Source organism: Lycium ferocissimum, chromosome 5 (genome assembly GCF_029784015.1).
Source record: "Lycium ferocissimum isolate CSIRO_LF1 chromosome 5, AGI_CSIRO_Lferr_CH_V1, whole genome shotgun sequence".
In the NCBI taxonomy this organism is placed as follows: Eukaryota; Viridiplantae; Streptophyta; class Magnoliopsida; order Solanales; family Solanaceae; genus Lycium; species Lycium ferocissimum.
This window is the reverse complement of record NC_081346.1, coordinates 69,013,290-69,029,801: the sequence shown is the minus strand read 5'-3', so window position 1 is coordinate 69,029,801 and position 16,512 is coordinate 69,013,290. Positions and strand designations below refer to the sequence as shown.

The 16,512-nt window shown below is 33.0% G+C and overlaps 1 protein-coding gene and 1 non-coding gene across 2 annotated transcripts; both read left to right on the top strand.

Annotated features, from left to right (window-relative positions):
* Nucleotides 1–463: 463 nt before the first annotated feature.
* TRNAR-UCG (transfer RNA arginine (anticodon UCG)) lies at nucleotides 464–537 on the top strand. The gene has a single exon. It is a non-coding gene; the product is annotated as a tRNA-Arg (tRNA).
* A 1,795-nt stretch (nucleotides 538–2,332) lies between these two features.
* Nucleotides 2,333–9,944, top strand: LOC132057196 (UDP-glucuronic acid decarboxylase 1-like). Its single transcript, XM_059449678.1, has 7 exons — nucleotides 2,333–3,110; nucleotides 3,449–3,591; nucleotides 3,691–3,770; nucleotides 5,212–5,295; nucleotides 5,392–5,466; nucleotides 8,527–8,619; nucleotides 9,441–9,944. The coding sequence occupies exons 1-7, from the start codon at nucleotides 2,497–2,499 to the stop codon at nucleotides 9,645–9,647; spliced, it is 1,296 nt and encodes a 431-aa protein (XP_059305661.1). The 5' UTR covers nucleotides 2,333–2,496; the 3' UTR covers nucleotides 9,648–9,944.
* Nucleotides 9,945–16,512: the final 6,568 nt, after the last annotated feature.

Genomic DNA, 16,512 nt, shown 5'->3' with positions numbered 1-16,512 from the left:
AAGACTTTCAATTTGAACCTTGGCCGCATATTTCCGAAATTTTGATTGTTCATGACGTTTGCTAAGAATCTGATTCTTTTGTTTTGAGTTTGGTGAGTCAAGTCCTGAAAACTATATGATCTTTTTTTTAAATCTTGCTATTATCAATTCAAGTAGGACCCCGCACTTAGAATTTAGTGAATGTATCAATTTTATATTATGAATAAATGAAAACAAGAGAAAGAAAAACAAATGAGAGGAGCATTTTCTTATAAGTTATAAATCGAAAATCAAACCGTTAATTAAGAACCGCTAACCAATTAACCGAAAATGAATATCTTATTGGTTTACTTATCGGTTTTGCATGTTTCCAAAATGATAACCGATAAACCGAACCGCTAATATAGAAACATTAGGGACTATTTTCACCTTTTTTCATCAGACTTACTTTAAGTAAGATAGAAGGTGCAACAATAACATCAAGGACCGCATAGCGCAGTGGATTAGCGCGTCTGACTTCGGATCAGAAGGTCGTGGGTTCGACTCCCACTGTGGTCGGTACTTTTTTTAAAACTTTATTATATCTTTTTCTTTCAATTTTTGTAAATAATACTACTCAAACTAGGCTCTAAATTAATTAATCCTTTCCAATGGTTAAAGGCAAAGGCCAAAATCAGTTCACTATAATCATATTAAAGCTCTAAGCTTAATATGCAAGTATGGCTTTTCTTCACATTGATTTTTGTCTTTAGGAAAAAGCAAAGGAGGTTTGATGGTTTCCACTTCCTGGTATTTATAAATTGCTAGCTAATGTTAAATACAATCATACATAAATGAATATTGTTAAACAATGTAAGTTAAAAAATTTGGCCAAACAGATTATAAACATCTAATGAATTTCCATGTAGAATTTTGAAGTTTATATTTAAAGTAGTGTTAAGTAGTGGTCGGTACTTTTTTTAAACTTTATTATCTCTTTTTCTTTCAATTTTTGTAAATAATACTACTCAAACTAGGCTCTAAATTAATTAATCCTTTCCAATGGTTAAAGGCGAAGGCCAAAATCAGTTCACTATAATCATTATTAAAGCTCTAAGCTTAATATGCAAGTATGGCTTTTCTTCACATTGATTTTTGTTTTATTATTTTGTCTTTAGGAAAAAGCAAAGGAGGTTTGATGGTTTCCACTTCCTGGTATTTATAAATTGCTAGCTAATGTTAAATACAATCATACATAAATGAATATTGTTAAACAGTAAGTTAAAAAATTTGGCCAAACAGATTATAAACATCTAATGAATTTCCATGTAGAATTTTGGACAGTTTATATTTAAAGTAGTGTTAAGAATAGTACTTTCCGAAAAGTTATCTTACTCTTGGTGCAGAAAATTATTTAAAATAAAATTAACTAGCTCAACTATTACAGTACAATTGAGTTGATCAATGCTAAATGTTGATTAAATAGATAAAGATGTAGTAACTCATCTGCCACCGAAGATTATGGGTGAAATTTTCGTCGGTTATACTTCCTTTTATGTTGCAGCTTATGAAGTTTTTAGATTGGAGTCTAATTTTTTTTTTTTTGGAGCAAACTAAAAATCTCATGAAAAAATGTTAAATTACAATATAAAATTTTGAGAATTATTACAAAAGTTAGATGAAAATCTAATGTTCTGTCTCCAGAAGAGTAATTTTCAAAGGGCTGCATTTGCACTAATTTTAAAAATAGTGCCAAAATCTAAATGGTGACCTAAAAGAAGGACATTTGCATAAATCAACCAAATTATGGCGAGAATCATGTGCCTTTTATAGGAAGCGCTTTACTCCAAAACTAAGAGTTTTGACACGACTCTGGATTAGTTAAGCTTAAGGATTTTTTTACGGGGCATAAGTTTATATTTTTATATCATAATATTCCACAAATTATGCCTAGAGCCCTTAAAAACCAGCCCATTTGAAGGGAAAACCATGCAATTCTTCGTTTTTGAAGGGCTACATTTGCACTATTTTTAAAAACAATAACTCTTATAGTGGCCTAAAAAAGGGACATTTGCGTAAATTAATTAGATTATGGTAGATAAGTCCCCCCTCCATTCTTAATCAAATTTTGTCAAGTTAACGGCGAAAATGAAGTCGTCTTTCTTTGAGAAATGACTTTCTTAAAATAGGATTTTCGTCGTGACTCTAATTAGTTGGGCCCAAAGAAGGTACTGGTCAAAATCAACATAACTAATCTACCCAATTGGGCCTACACTTAACCCATGTTGGAGCCCAGCCCATTTAATCCATCATCTCTCTCTGTCTCCCATGAATGGTACACTGAACACCAGGTACACTTCTTACTTCAACATCATTTCCATCTTCTTACATTAATAAATAACCAAACAATTCTTTCACCTTAATAACACTCCCAAAATTCACACACACACACACACACACACAAAAAAAACATCAGTTACAAATCCCAAATCTCCATTTTTTATCATTCTTGATTTGGAAAAAAGAAAAAAAAAAGCAATGAAATTGCACAAACAGTCAAGTAGAAGAGATGAAGAAACACCAAATTCTCACCAAATGAACACACCATACTCACCAAAGACACTCAAACACACAACAAGATCTCTACCAAGATCCATCAATTATCTCCTTAAAGAACAAAGACTTTTATTCATTCTCATTGGCATTTTAATTGGTTCCACTTTTTTCATAATCCAACCAACTCTTTCACACAATTCATCAATACCAAGATCATATAATTCACTAAATCATGAATCTTTATCAACAATATCTAATTATAATGATAATAAAGTTTTCAACTTTGGTACTACTGGCAGGATCCCAGTTGGTATTATGAGGAAAAGAATGAGAATTGTTGTAACTGGTGGTGCTGGATTTGTGGGGTCTCATTTAGTTGATAAGTTAATTAAAAGAGGTGATGATGTTATTGTTATTGATAATTTTTTTACTGGAAGGAAAGAAAATGTGAAACATCATTTTGGGAATCCAAGATTTGAGTTAATTAGACATGATGTTGTTGAACCTATTTTGTTGGAAGTTGATATGATTTATCATTTGGCTTGTCCTGCTTCTCCTGTTCATTACAAGTATAATCCTGTCAAAACTATTATATCCTTTTGATATATTATTTCATCAGATTTATGTATAAACATATCTTTTAGTTTTTGTTTATGTTTGTGTCTATGATACTTAGTTCAATGTTAATGGAATGAGTGTTCTTTGATTTGTTTATTGAATTTGTATAATCCTGTTAGAACTGTTATATCAATTTCTAGATCATGTCTTGGCTTATTGTTTTTAAATTCATCGGTTTTATGTATAAATACCTCTTTTCGTTTTGTGCTTGTTTGTGCTAACTTGATAATTAGTTCAATGTTATGGAAATGAGAGTTCTTTGATTAGTTTGCTGAATTTTTGATACATTTGAGATCCTTAACTGTGAATACAAGACAAATGTGATGGGCACCCTTAACCTGTTGGGCCTCGCCAAGAGGATCGGTGCGAGGTTCTTGCTTACCAGTACAAGTGAGGTTTATGGTGATCCACTTGAGCATCCTCAAAAGGAAACGTATTGGGGTCATGTGAATCCAATAGGTGTGCGACAACTAACAAATCCTGTTGTTTTTTTTTTTTTCCTTTTTTGAAATAATAAAAGTTATTTTTAATGATTATTGAGCGTCTTGAAACACCTAGGTGTTAGGAGTTGCTACGACGAGGGGAAACGGACTGCAGAAACCTTGACTATGGATTACCATCGCGGTGCAGGTGTCGAGGTATTGAAGATTTGCCTTTTTAGAAAATACATATAACATCTGATGGAGCTTATCTGTGCAAAATTATCTTGGGTGCTTTAAAAACTAAATGCAGCATCTTTTGGCTGGAGTGCTGAGTGAAAATGCACTATGAATTGCACCTGGACTAGTGGTCAATGAAGTTGGAGGAGAACCATGAGGTGTCAGGTTCAAATCCCAGCGGAGACTAAAACACTAGGTGATTTCTACCATCTATCCTAACCTTGGTGGACAAAGGTACTTGGTACCTGTTGATGGTGGGAGGTCTCAGGTACTTCGTGGAATTAGTTGAGGTGCGCACAAGCTGGCTGGACACCTCGGTTATCAAAAAATAAAAATTAAAAAATAAAAAGTGAACAAAGAAAATGCACTATGAATTACTGCACTTTTCGTCTTTGATCTGGGAAGATCAATGGAGTGCTTTTGTGTCTTTTGGAGAACTTGTTACTGATGTATCATCTTCTTATGCCGATTAATATGCCCTAGAGTAGGGTGAAAGTTTTGGTGGTCTAGACTCTAGAATAGTAGAATGCATGTTGTTATCTCCTCTTCACCTCTATTCTTTATGCTTTTATACCACAAAGCATAATGACGACCAGGTTTTGGATACTAGAGGTTGTGTATACCTATAATGAGGAGATTCAATGATCCGTTTATTATGTCAGAAAAGGTTGTACTTACAAATTGGGGAGCAAGGGGAGTCATTTTATTCCCTGCTTGAGATGGAGCAGAAACATTCTTGAAAAAGAGAAGATAATGGCAAGTGGAAAAGGATAAATATACGGTGTAAATGATGAATGGTACTTCTCAAATGAAAAATTTAAGTTGGAGGGCAGTAACACGTATCGGTAAAATGACTTATTCTAAAACTAGGAAGCTGTCTACACACAGTTCAGAATTGTATGTTAACATGTGATATTGCTTGCTGGAGCATTTATGGTATAAAATCAATGTGTCCATCCGTCAAAATTAATTATTATTTTTACCCTTTTTTAGTTGAAAAGACATGTAAACTGGTGAATTGTTTTTTTTACCCTTTTAATGTTTCTCTAGGAAAAATTGGAAAGTTCAAATTGAAACTTATTCTGTTGCTAGTTCTTGATTTGAGAAGTTGAACAAACTCTGTGTAAGTCGAAGGTTTGAGTCTTGCCTCCTACATTTTACATGTTTTAATATAAAACAACAAACTCCAGAATATTATGATGATGAGAGAGCATGGAATATGTGCAACAAAATAGCAAGTCATTTCCTTATTTTCAATAAGATTCAGTCTGAATTTAAATCTGCAATTTGCTGTCCCTCTTTCTACTTGCAAAAGTCATATTGGATTCTAAGTGGTAAGTGGTAATACTAGAAACATGCGTGTTCTACATGTACAACATGGATTACCCAGAATGTTACAGCTCAGAATCTTTGTTTGCAGGTGCGTATTGCTCGGATTTTCAATACATATGGACCTCGTATGTGTCTAGATGATGGACGTGTTGTCAGCAACTTCGTTGCCCAGGTTTGTTATCTCAGTTTGTAATATCATGTAGTTTAACCTGAGCTTGCCTTTTACAGTCCGTTTGTATTTCTTGTTATACTAAAACTATGTTTGCAGGCCATTCGCAATCAACCAATGACAGTCTATGGTGATGGAAAGCAAACACGAAGCTTTCAATATGTTTCTGATCTGGTACGTCATCTTTAATGACTTCTCTTCCTCATGCCCTGTTTCTGCCTTAGCATGTTTTCTTTATCTTATGTTTATAAGGACATGAGGTTGCCGTAGATGTTATGTTAGTTGAAGGTGGTCAAGGGTAGCAGATGGTGTTAGTCACTTCAAATGAATTTGATTACTGGTATAGGGATGCTAGTGACACTTGAATTGATTTCTTAGAGATGTAAATATATGTTGCCTATATTTCGAACTTTTTAGGGAAATCTTTCTACAATGACATACTGAGATACAAAGAAGCCTTTTCTTCTTTCGCAAATTCTACACTATTGGACAGCGGCTATGTGGTCTTCCAAAAATGATGCTCTGTTCAAAACACACTTTTGGAGGATCCGACACGCACCCGTGTCCATTTTTAAAATGAAGAGGATTCACACACTTTGCTAGTTAAAATGAAGAGGATTATCTCCTGCTCGTCTAACTAAGTTTGAAAGTTGCCCAACCAAAAGTTTCTTTGGTAAATTGTCAATTGCATATAATTATTGTCTTTGTAGAGTTGTAGAGATGATCTACTCACTGAAAGATTCCATTCATCTGGAAGAAGGCACTGATGCTATGCTGATATTATCTATGGCCTGCAGTCATATGTTTGGGAAATATTAGTCCAAGTCCTAAATATGTCTGGAAAGATGCTAATGATGTTCTTCCTCAAAAAAAAAAAAAAAAAAAAAAAAAAAAGAGGCTTCAGATATGACATGATGCTTACTGAATATAAAGGGGGGGTTATGAGACAGAGTATCCTTTGACTGGAATTATATGGCGGACTTCTAATTTTTTTTTTTCTTGTGATAAATATATAATTGACCTTATAGCCCTCAGAGGTTGGTGTAGTGGTGAGAGCTCACCATGTGATGTTTGGATTAGGCACACATCACGTTTTGAACCCTGTTGGCTTTCCATTAACAATTGGACTTGTTTAACTATGTATGCTGAAAGTTTGTTGGTCTGGCTGAGCTGGCATAACGTGGGATTTTGTGAGTATAAATAGTTTACGTTGGTTGTGGTCCTTTATTGCCACTTCTCATGATTTCGAGGAAATGAAAATGTATTCTTGTTGTAAGAGTCAACCAAAAGCTAGAAGTATAACGAAGCACTCTAGAAAGTATTTAAGTAAGGAAAAATAAATGCAAGTTTAGTCTCCTAGAAAAACAAAGGTGAAGCGGTACTATAGGAGATTTTGGTGCTTTTGAGCATTTAGGCTCAGTCATTCGGGGGAAAAATGTAACACATAGTTAAAATGCGAGAAGGTCGCTTGAGATGGTTTGGGCATGTTTTGCATCCACCTATAAATGCACCGGTCCGTAGGTGTGAAACTACGATGAATGAAGGTGTTAAAAGGGGACGGGGTAGACCCAAAATTACACGAAGGAAGTTGTCAAAAGACCTGCAAATGCTTGGTATCAAACAGAGACTTAGATAAAGATAGGACACTGGAAGAAACAACAACATACCCAGTGAAATCCCACAAGTAGGGTCTAGGCTGGATAGAGTGTACGCAGACCTTACCCCTACCTTGGAGGTAGAGAGGCTGTTTTCGATGGACCCTCGGCTTAGAAAAAGCAATAACAAAGCAGGTCACATAGGAAAAAAGAGCAGTAGCTACAACAAAACTGTATGTCAAGTGAAGAACAAAGACAGTAAACAACAACAGAAATTGAAGGGCAGGAAATTACATGAGAAATAATACGACTACTGGTAAGGAAGGATGAGCGAGACAACGCTCTGCTACCTACTAACCTTCTACCCTAATCCGTGTCCCCCACAACCTCCTATATAAAGTTATGTCCTCGGTAAGCTGCAACTGCGCCATGTCCTATCTTATCACCTCTCCCCAATACTGCTTCGGCCTACCTCTACCTATCCTTATGCCTCTATAGCCAACCTCTCACACCTCCGCACTGGGGCATCCGCGCATCTCCTCGTCACTTGCCCGAACCTTCTCAGCGTTGCTTGCCGCATAAGATCCATATAGGTGATAGCTAGTTGAGGATAAGTTTTAGACTCGAATAAAACTTTTATTTTTATTATTATTATTTATATATATATTTTTAACGTACTTATCACTTTTATTTTATTTATTGTGATGATGATATGGTATGAGCTTAAATGAAAAGATGAGCATTCATTTAGCCGACCCCAACTTGTTTGGGACTGAGGCGTAGTTGTTGTTGTTATTATAATTAAAATAAGATGACTGGAATATAGAGGAGTGCTATAGAAGTACTATGCTATCTGAAGAAACTTAACAAAGTGAAAGGCCAGCAATGCTATGAGAGTGAATTTTGGACATCTAAATACCAGCATATCTAAGATAGAAATGCAATTGCAAAGTTGGATGTGATTAGAGATGATAACATTCGAAAGATGGTGATATAAAATGAGAGAAGGTCGCCCTGAAACGATTTAGTTAATATCATGCGTACACCTCCATATGCTCGGTCAGTAGATACAGCTATATGATTGGATGTAACAAAAAGGGTACGAGATAAACCTAAAAATCACATCGATAGGAACTTATCTCAAAAAGGCTTATGATCGATCAAAAATAATGTTGATCTGCTAAGTCATAAGTCAAAAATAATTTGGAACAAAATCATTTATATAGGTGCCTCCAAGTAGTTTTGATCAGTTCATTCTTACACTTACATTAGCTCTAATGTTTGTCAAAAGCTTTTTTCTTTTTCTTTTTTTGTTCTGATTGGGGAGTTGTATGTGCGTATATGGTAAATGGAGGCTTAAAGAACTTCTAGTTTAGAAGACCCATAGATTTTCTTAAAAGACAAATTATTTAGTAGTAGAACAAAATTCACCTAAATAGAGCAGAATGGGCGACGAAGATTCATATAGATGATCCCACTAAGTTGCGACTAGGTTAATTGATTGCTGATGTATTATTGAAAATGTTCACAAGTATAAACTTGATTAATGCTTCTAGAAAGTGTAGATACTCATAAGATAGGGTGTCTTTGTATTGAGTTTTGCATATATTTAAGAAAATTAACTTTGTTGTGATGAAAGGTTGATGGATTGGTGGCCCTCATGGAGGGTGAGCATATTGGCCCTTTCAACTTGGGAAATCCAGGAGAATTCACCATGTTGGAGCTTGCTGGGGTAAGTCATGGTTATTTTATGTATGTATACATGTCTACAAATATGTTCCAGAGTCCAGACTATTTGAACAGTCAATTTTTGGTAAATATTGCTCATTGAGAAATAAAAAGTTTGCTCTCTCCTACATGCAGTTGTAAGAAGAATATCTCCGTGTTATTCGCATCATTCATAAACAGTTTTGACCTGTTCAATTCTCATACTTATTTTCATAGTTATTGCTCAACCGTAAGCTGAAAATCTTAGTTAGACGAGTGAATCTTGGCTCTTTTTTTGTTCTAAATTTTGAAGTATTAAATTTGCGCTAATTAATGTTATTTTCTTTTCTCTTGCAATTGTTTATATATACATTCATGAAGTGTACTACATATGGATGCTTATGGCACCCAAGGGTGGCATAATGGTCAATGAAGTGGGTGCGAACCTTGATGACCAAGGTTCAAATCTTAGGAGAGTCAAAAAACACTAAGCGATTTCTTCCCATTTGCCTAAGCTTTGGTAGGCCGAGTTACCATGTATTCATGCCGGTGAGAGGTAGAAGGTTTTCGGTAAAATAGTTGAGGTTCGCACAAACTTGCCCAGACACCACAGTTACTAAAAAAAGGATGTCTTCTGGAAGTCATATATTAACTAAATGAGCGAATAGACGACTCTTCAAATAAAATTATAGGTGATGGAATGTCTAATGTCAAAAGTCAAGTTGTTTTCTACTTGCTAAAGAAATATAATCAAATTGTTGATATGTTGTATTTCATATAGTTATCTTAGAGCATCAAATTTACTTATATATCTAGTTTTGAGTACTAACATACTTTATGAAACAGGTAGTCAAAGAAGTGATTGATCCTAGTGCCAAGATTGAGTTCAGAGCCAACACTGCGGATGATCCTCACAAGAGGAAACCAGATATTAGCAAAGCAAAGGAGCTACTAAACTGGGAACCAAAAGTATCGTTGCGAGAAGGGCTTCCTCTCATGGTTAATGATTTCCGCAATCGCATCTTGAATGAAGATGAAGGCAAAGGGAACTAACAAGGATACCTATCAAAAAAATAGTATGTATAGCGTGAGACTTATTTTATTGTTTATTATACTCGAAGTTGATATGCATTCTTTTTCCCGTCATTTTTTTGTATTTCCATTGTAATAGCAGATGGATCGCTAAGCGATAAGCTACATCTATAGCCTCATATGTTTTCTTTTCCATTTGACTTTTTTTCCCATTCCACTTCCTGTAATTCCAACAATGTTGTTTCTATTTGGGTAACTCCCTGTGACGTTTTAAAGAAAGTGTTTTTGTTATGATGATCAATAGTGGATATTCTCCAACTCTCCCTATTTTTTTTTGTCTGAATACTCATGTGGTTGTCTTACGACTTGTTTGGATGTAATGTTACTTTAAGTACAATAGTTTGATTGATGCGTATTTTATTGTATCGTATTGTTAAATTTGTTGTTACGTAACGATGAAAAGTATTAATTTTTGTAATAACCAATTTGGTGTGATTGCATCGTTACCTTTTCTTTTTCTTCTCATCTTGCCTTTATTTTTATTTAATAATCCTATTTTATCTTTTATCTTACTTTTCTTTTATATAATAACTCAATCCGTTACCCTACTTTCTCTTTGGACCTCCAACAAAAGACCAGGATATTTGCAGATCTTGCGTGGAGAGGTTTTCAAACTTTTATCTTTAGTTAATAGTATTAATTAGGATTTAACTTAGATATGCACAAACAATATCAAATTTTCTTTTGCATTGTTAGTGTATTTTAACTTAGTTAAATATGCACTGACAATATCAAATTTTCTTTTGCATTGTTAGTGTATTTTAACTTACTTTATTTTCCAGGTTACCGATCTTACTTTTTATTAACAGTTATTATGTGAAGTAAAAGTTCTTTTAATTTTTTAAGGTAAATTTTCAATTGCTTCCTCTCTACATGACTCTGTGCAGCCCCTTTTTGAATAATGGCTATGTTTTTATTATTTCAGTTTAAGCCTGAGAAATTATCTGTCCTGATCATTGTTGATTTACGCGGGAGTAATCCAAATAGTCGTGTGCCCAATGCTACTTGGGTTAACTAGTGATACTTTTGGCTACTAGATTTTCGCCATTCGGGGTGCAACATTTTGGCTGCTTCAGCTAGCAGCACGACACTTGTATGGCTCTCCCACAACCATGTTTTCATGTATTGCCTCTTTTCATCTGGCTACTAAGATTTTTTAGTTCGTGAGGACTCGTTTAGTTTAAGCGTTGAATGCTTTGAAGAGTAGTGTGTTTGGCTATGTGATAAAGGAAAAGAAGAAAACAAGAGAAGAGGAATGGAAAAAAGAGGTTATTTTTCTATAGGCATCTGATTGTGGTGAGCATTATTGAAGAAAAGTAAGTAGCTTTGTGTCTCATTCATCAAAACATGAAGGAAAAATTCCAAAAGCTATTGGCATTTATTCCTTTAGAATAAGAATATGATTCTTATAATATTCTTATTCTAAAAACAAAAAGTATTCATTTTTCTACCATCACATTTAGCAAAGCTTAGAGAAGTTGTTTGAGGAATACAATAACTAGATCTCAATTCAAAGTAAACTGAGATCGGCAACTCGGTTATATGAATTCTTATTGATCGTGCCGCTCTATTTAATCTTATCATTTACACTGTGGAAATTAAAGGTAACATTCTACTGATGTCAAGTCATGACTAGCTTCTTCCGTCCTTTTTCTAATTTTTCCAAAATTAAATATTTGTGGTGTAAATGGAGGCACAATAGAGAGAAGTTAATTAACAACTTGACAAACAATATTGCAACGTGTGTGAGCCTAAAAAGTTCTGACCCTTTTTGGTGTTTGAAGTGTCCCTTAATAATAAATTTGACTGCCACCTTTGTTATGTAGGCCAAATTCGGGCCACTGAAATACTCCCTCCAGATTAAAAAAAAAAAAGGTCTACTTAGCCTTTTTTTGAATAAAAAAAAGAGTTCACTTAGCAAATCAAGAAAGAATTAACCTTATTTTTTCATATTTACCTCTATTAAGTGTTATATGATCAAATTCCAATGCCTATTTAATTAGGGGTAGTTTAGTCAAATTACATATTTTTGTCTAGGAGTTAGTATTTTGTTAAGCGGTGTGTAAATAGGAAAGTGTTTCGATTTTTTTGATCAGGAGGAGTATTAATTACTCTATCGGACAAACATAACATTCCTGTCGTTTATTGGTTAAAAATCAATATGTTGCATTTTGTCGCGCAAGAAGATGAATTTGATAAATAAAACTTAGAGCTTAGTGATGCATTTTAAATTTTTATTGCGAGGCAGAAAGAGCATCATTAATCGATTAGACTCTTCCATATGATATAAAACTCTGTGTGATATTGGGACAAATTTGCTAAGATGCTGAATATATATTCTTAAAGGAAGTGTCTGTGATACTCTGATCGAATGATAGTGACAAAACACGCGAGAGATGCTAGATATATGACGAAGCAAACCTCAAATTACAGTGACGTGTTTTAGACATGGGCAGATTTAAAGAAGGATGAACATTGCAGAAAAAATTACAGATATATAGGGTTAATTTTATGTGTGTTTATGCAGATATATTATATTTTAACCGCACACCCCCGAATAAAAAGCAAAAGACTTTTTTTTTTGAACCCCGAATGAAAAGTGCGGATCCGCTATATTTTTAAAACTATCGAGGCTAGACATAAAGTTGACAAAATCATTAGCTGTTAGGTTGTTACACAATATTCTACAAATGTCAAGTCATGAACTGGTTTCTTCAGCCTGTTTTTTATGTGTCGGTGTTCTATATGACCGACATAAGACTCGACTTGTTAGATATTTCGGAGGTTCAAGTTTGAGTCCCCTATTAAATTAAATTAGGAATCGATTGAATGGGACTCACATCCATGAAAAGGATGACTCATTCAGATCCACATGATAGTCCAATTACATTACCAGAGTCCGAGTTGTATGTTGGAAGAGGTTAACCTCCTTGCTTATCTCATCAAAGATTAAAAAAATTAAAAATTAAAAAAAAAAAAAAAGCTACAGTAATTCTTAAACTTATTTTCGTTTGAAAAGCAAGACAGGCTAAAATAATCTTACATTCCACATTAGTTTATTTATTCAGTTGAAAAAATATTAAGACAACAATTTTGATTGACTACATTTTGCTCTGATCTCCCGATGTTGTAGCTTTCTTGTTTTGGAAATCGTCATATTCGTGTCCAATACTACAGGGATATATAACAGTAGTAATTATTTTTAATATTTAAGTTTATTAATTAATTATGTAAAAAATTCTTTACATGTAGGAGTAGTACAATTTGACTGGTTCCAACATGTTAAATGCTATATTTTTCAGGTTACTAATGCATGTTTAATGGATCTCGATCGCGACACATGACCACATATTAGGAAAAAATTCTGGCAGTTCAAACATGAATTAGAACACATTTGCTCAAAATGAAGGATACGGTTGTTACATTCTCTGTTACATTCTCCCCTATTTAAACTAACGATCAACCCTCGAACTAATCGAGAAACGTTTTCTGGTCTTCAGAAAGCAGATTTTTTTTCTATACTTTTTAGAATAAATTCTTCACCTCATTTATGATTCTGATCATGCTAATAAAAAAGAAATGTTTTGGATTTTCATCATAGAAAAGTTGTTACTATTAGAATTTTCATTCTTAAGGCTTGAACCCGAGATCCATTATAACTGATATCAACTATCAATTCAAACATGCATTGATTACCTTAAAGTTTTATGTATTTAAAACTACTATTAAAAGAAGTACTACATATAACAACCTTTTATACGTAGTTAATTTTTTTTAAAATCATACCGAACAAAATTTCACTCGTAAAATATATTTCCTCCCTTGCAATTTATGTGACACGCTTTTTTTTTTTTTTAGTAAGCCAAAAAAGAATGATACATTTTTATATTTAGTAATGATTTATCCTTAAAACACCTAATTTACCCTTAATGAGATGATTTATAGACATAAAAGTATGACTTATTTTAGCACACCAACTAGGGGTGTAAAAAACCAATCTCTTCTTTCTAAAACAAACGCAACACCATCATATAAATTGCGAAAAAAGCATTCGTGGTTTGGTTTGATCATTTTGGTGTTGGAAAAAAAGTACAAACCATAATTGATTTATTTGGTTTTAAGAAAAATCAAACAACTTATGGAGCCGGAATACGAATTCTGTGTATTCGATTTTAAAAATATTTTATTAGAATATTTATTTGTAATGTAATTTGTAAATATTTCTTAAATTTTTTTCATAGCTTTTTGTCTTTTATCATATTTTAAGCTTGAACTTAGAATTTGAATGCCATAAGTTTTATATCAAGATGTTAATAACTAAATAAATCAAAACCACCTAAGCTGTGTTAATGCTAACAAAAGAAATTCAATTCTAATGATAGGAATGACGATAATGTTGGATAAGATGAGACTTTAGTTTTGTAATTGGTTTAGAGCGTAAAAATACATAACAACTTTTTCTTTGTCATGTAATTAGTACTTATTAGCCGTACTTATTTTATCATAACTTAGTATTTAGATTAAAGTCATTTTCTTTATGGCTTATTAATTAAATACTTATTTTAACCGATTTTATTATTTTTTTGTTGAATACTTTTAATACGATCCAACCCAACCCCATTTGTGTTATTTTTCAAACCCCACTCCCAGTTATATAGTTGTATCTTCCAAAAAAAATATTTGAAGTAATTTTTTTTTTGTTTTGTATGAAACCCTCACCAAAAAAACATACCCCCCACCCCACGCAAACCACAGATCCCACTCACCCACCCCCCCGAAGTTGAAAAACAAATTTCCCTCCATTAGTTTGGTTATAAATTTAAACCCCAACCGATTGGTTTGGTTTAGTATTTGAAAAATCCCACAACATTTTTTTTGGAACTTTAAAAGTCTCTCTTTTTCTAAATTTTTCTATGTTCGACCACGGTCATCAAAAAATGGAACCCATAAAAATACATTTAAACTAAAACCCCAACCCCAACAAAATTTTACATACGTTTCAAAAGTGGTATAACGTGGGTTGATCCACGTTATCACTTTCACCCTTCCAAAAGTTTTAATTTTACCACGCAAACATTCAATTTTATAGCTGTCAACTTTTTTATATTTTTTTCTCAGAAACCCAAAACAATCGAAAATCATATAAATTGGGACTAGAGCTAGGGGTGTAGTAGTATATCATTTTTTTCTTTTAAATTAAGAGTACAAAACTGTAAAATATTATATAAGTAATGTAGAGAAATGAGGCCAAACACACTTATGGAGCTGTCAGTGAAAAATGCTGTGTTTGCACTCCACAGACCACGAGCGTTGCTTCCATTAACTCATTCTTCAATTTGGATTCTTGATTGTGCAGAATATTCGTCCTCGTGCACTTGCATATTGGACAGAGTGTTTAACTGTGTCAAAACTGGCTCTTTTTAATAAAATAATAATAATAAGCCATAATTTTAGACATATACAAGCATAAGTAATATACTATATGAGACTAAAATCTGATACCTAATATTTCGGTTGGAGTTACGTTGTACAAGACAAGGTTTAAATTGAATGATAAATAGTAAATAAGGATCAGATGAGAAGAGGAAACTGACGCCCTGCCTGTGCCACATAACTTTGTCGAATGTTGGCTAGTCAAATTACAAAGAGATAGCGTACATTGGGACCCAAACTTATTTGCAACATATTTACTGTTGATTTTATTGATGTAAAAATAAGATACGTGATTTTAATTACATTATTCCACTAACTTGAGTGACCATTTGAAAATTTTACTATAATCGTAATTTATTTACTAATACTACTTTTTAATGTAATTTTTACTGTGACTATCAGCAAACTATTGAGGTAGTAATGAGCTGGTGAAATTAGAATATAGTCGTTAGCATTAAATTACCAGATGCTTAATGGTAATTTATTTAATTTATCTTTTGAAAATGAATGAAATGAAGTAAACTATTAGAGGGTCTGGTCTTATATACGTAAAGAATAGCGTATATTAATTTTTCTGAAGATGAAAAGAATCTACTAGGTCCACTGGCTGGATCATCCAATATAAAATTAGCATATGAATTTAAATGTGTGTAACAGTATCAGGCTATCAGCCATCCTTCTTGATTATTTCCAATCTACAAGAATCCATAAATAAATACTTAGCTCTACCCCAAACCCCACTCCACCAACCAACCAGTGGCAAATTCAATCATGGGTTTGTGTGTTCAACAGAATCAATGCTTTGAGATTGCACTTTATGTATACAGTTAGATATCACTATATAACATTCTTTATGTATACAGTTAGATATATCTATATAACATTAAATAACAGTAAGAGTTTTTATTATGAATCAAATTTTTATGTTATATTTAACTCTCTATAACAATGATCTACAACAGCGATCATCATTGTACCTATATTCTTTTTGTAAAATTACCTCTCTATTTAGTTGATTTTCCCTTTCAGTATAATGATGCTAATTCTGATTGATTATACTAAGTTTTCCATCTCCGTTTTTAGTACTTTATTTTCATATTTAAAGCACTAGCTAGAATTGTGGTCCATAAAACCAAATATAAAACTAAAATATCTAAGATATTTTGTAATAGTAAGATGTTCTGTTATACATTTTGTAAAATTTCAATATTTTATCTTTCTTTTATAACATAAAATTTTTGAGAGAAATGACTTTTAGCATTTATAACAGTAAAAATAAAAATCTAAAAGTCAAACGCTATTATAAGTGTGCTAAAAACACTCCCTATAACAACTAAGAAATGATTATATAAAGGCGTGACTGTATAAGAAAACACAAATTTTGAATATTTAT

Coding starts and splice junctions, on each gene's coding strand:
- LOC132057196 (XM_059449678.1), top strand. CDS start 2,497: ATGAAATTGCACAAACAGTCAAGTAGAAGAGATGAAGAAACACCAAAT. Junction 3,111..3,448: donor CCTGTCAAAACTATTATATC/CTTTTGATATAT, acceptor TGAATACAAGAC/AAATGTGATGGGCACCCTTA. Junction 5,467..8,526: donor TTCAATATGTTTCTGATCTG/GTACGTCATCTT, acceptor TTGTGATGAAAG/GTTGATGGATTGGTGGCCCT.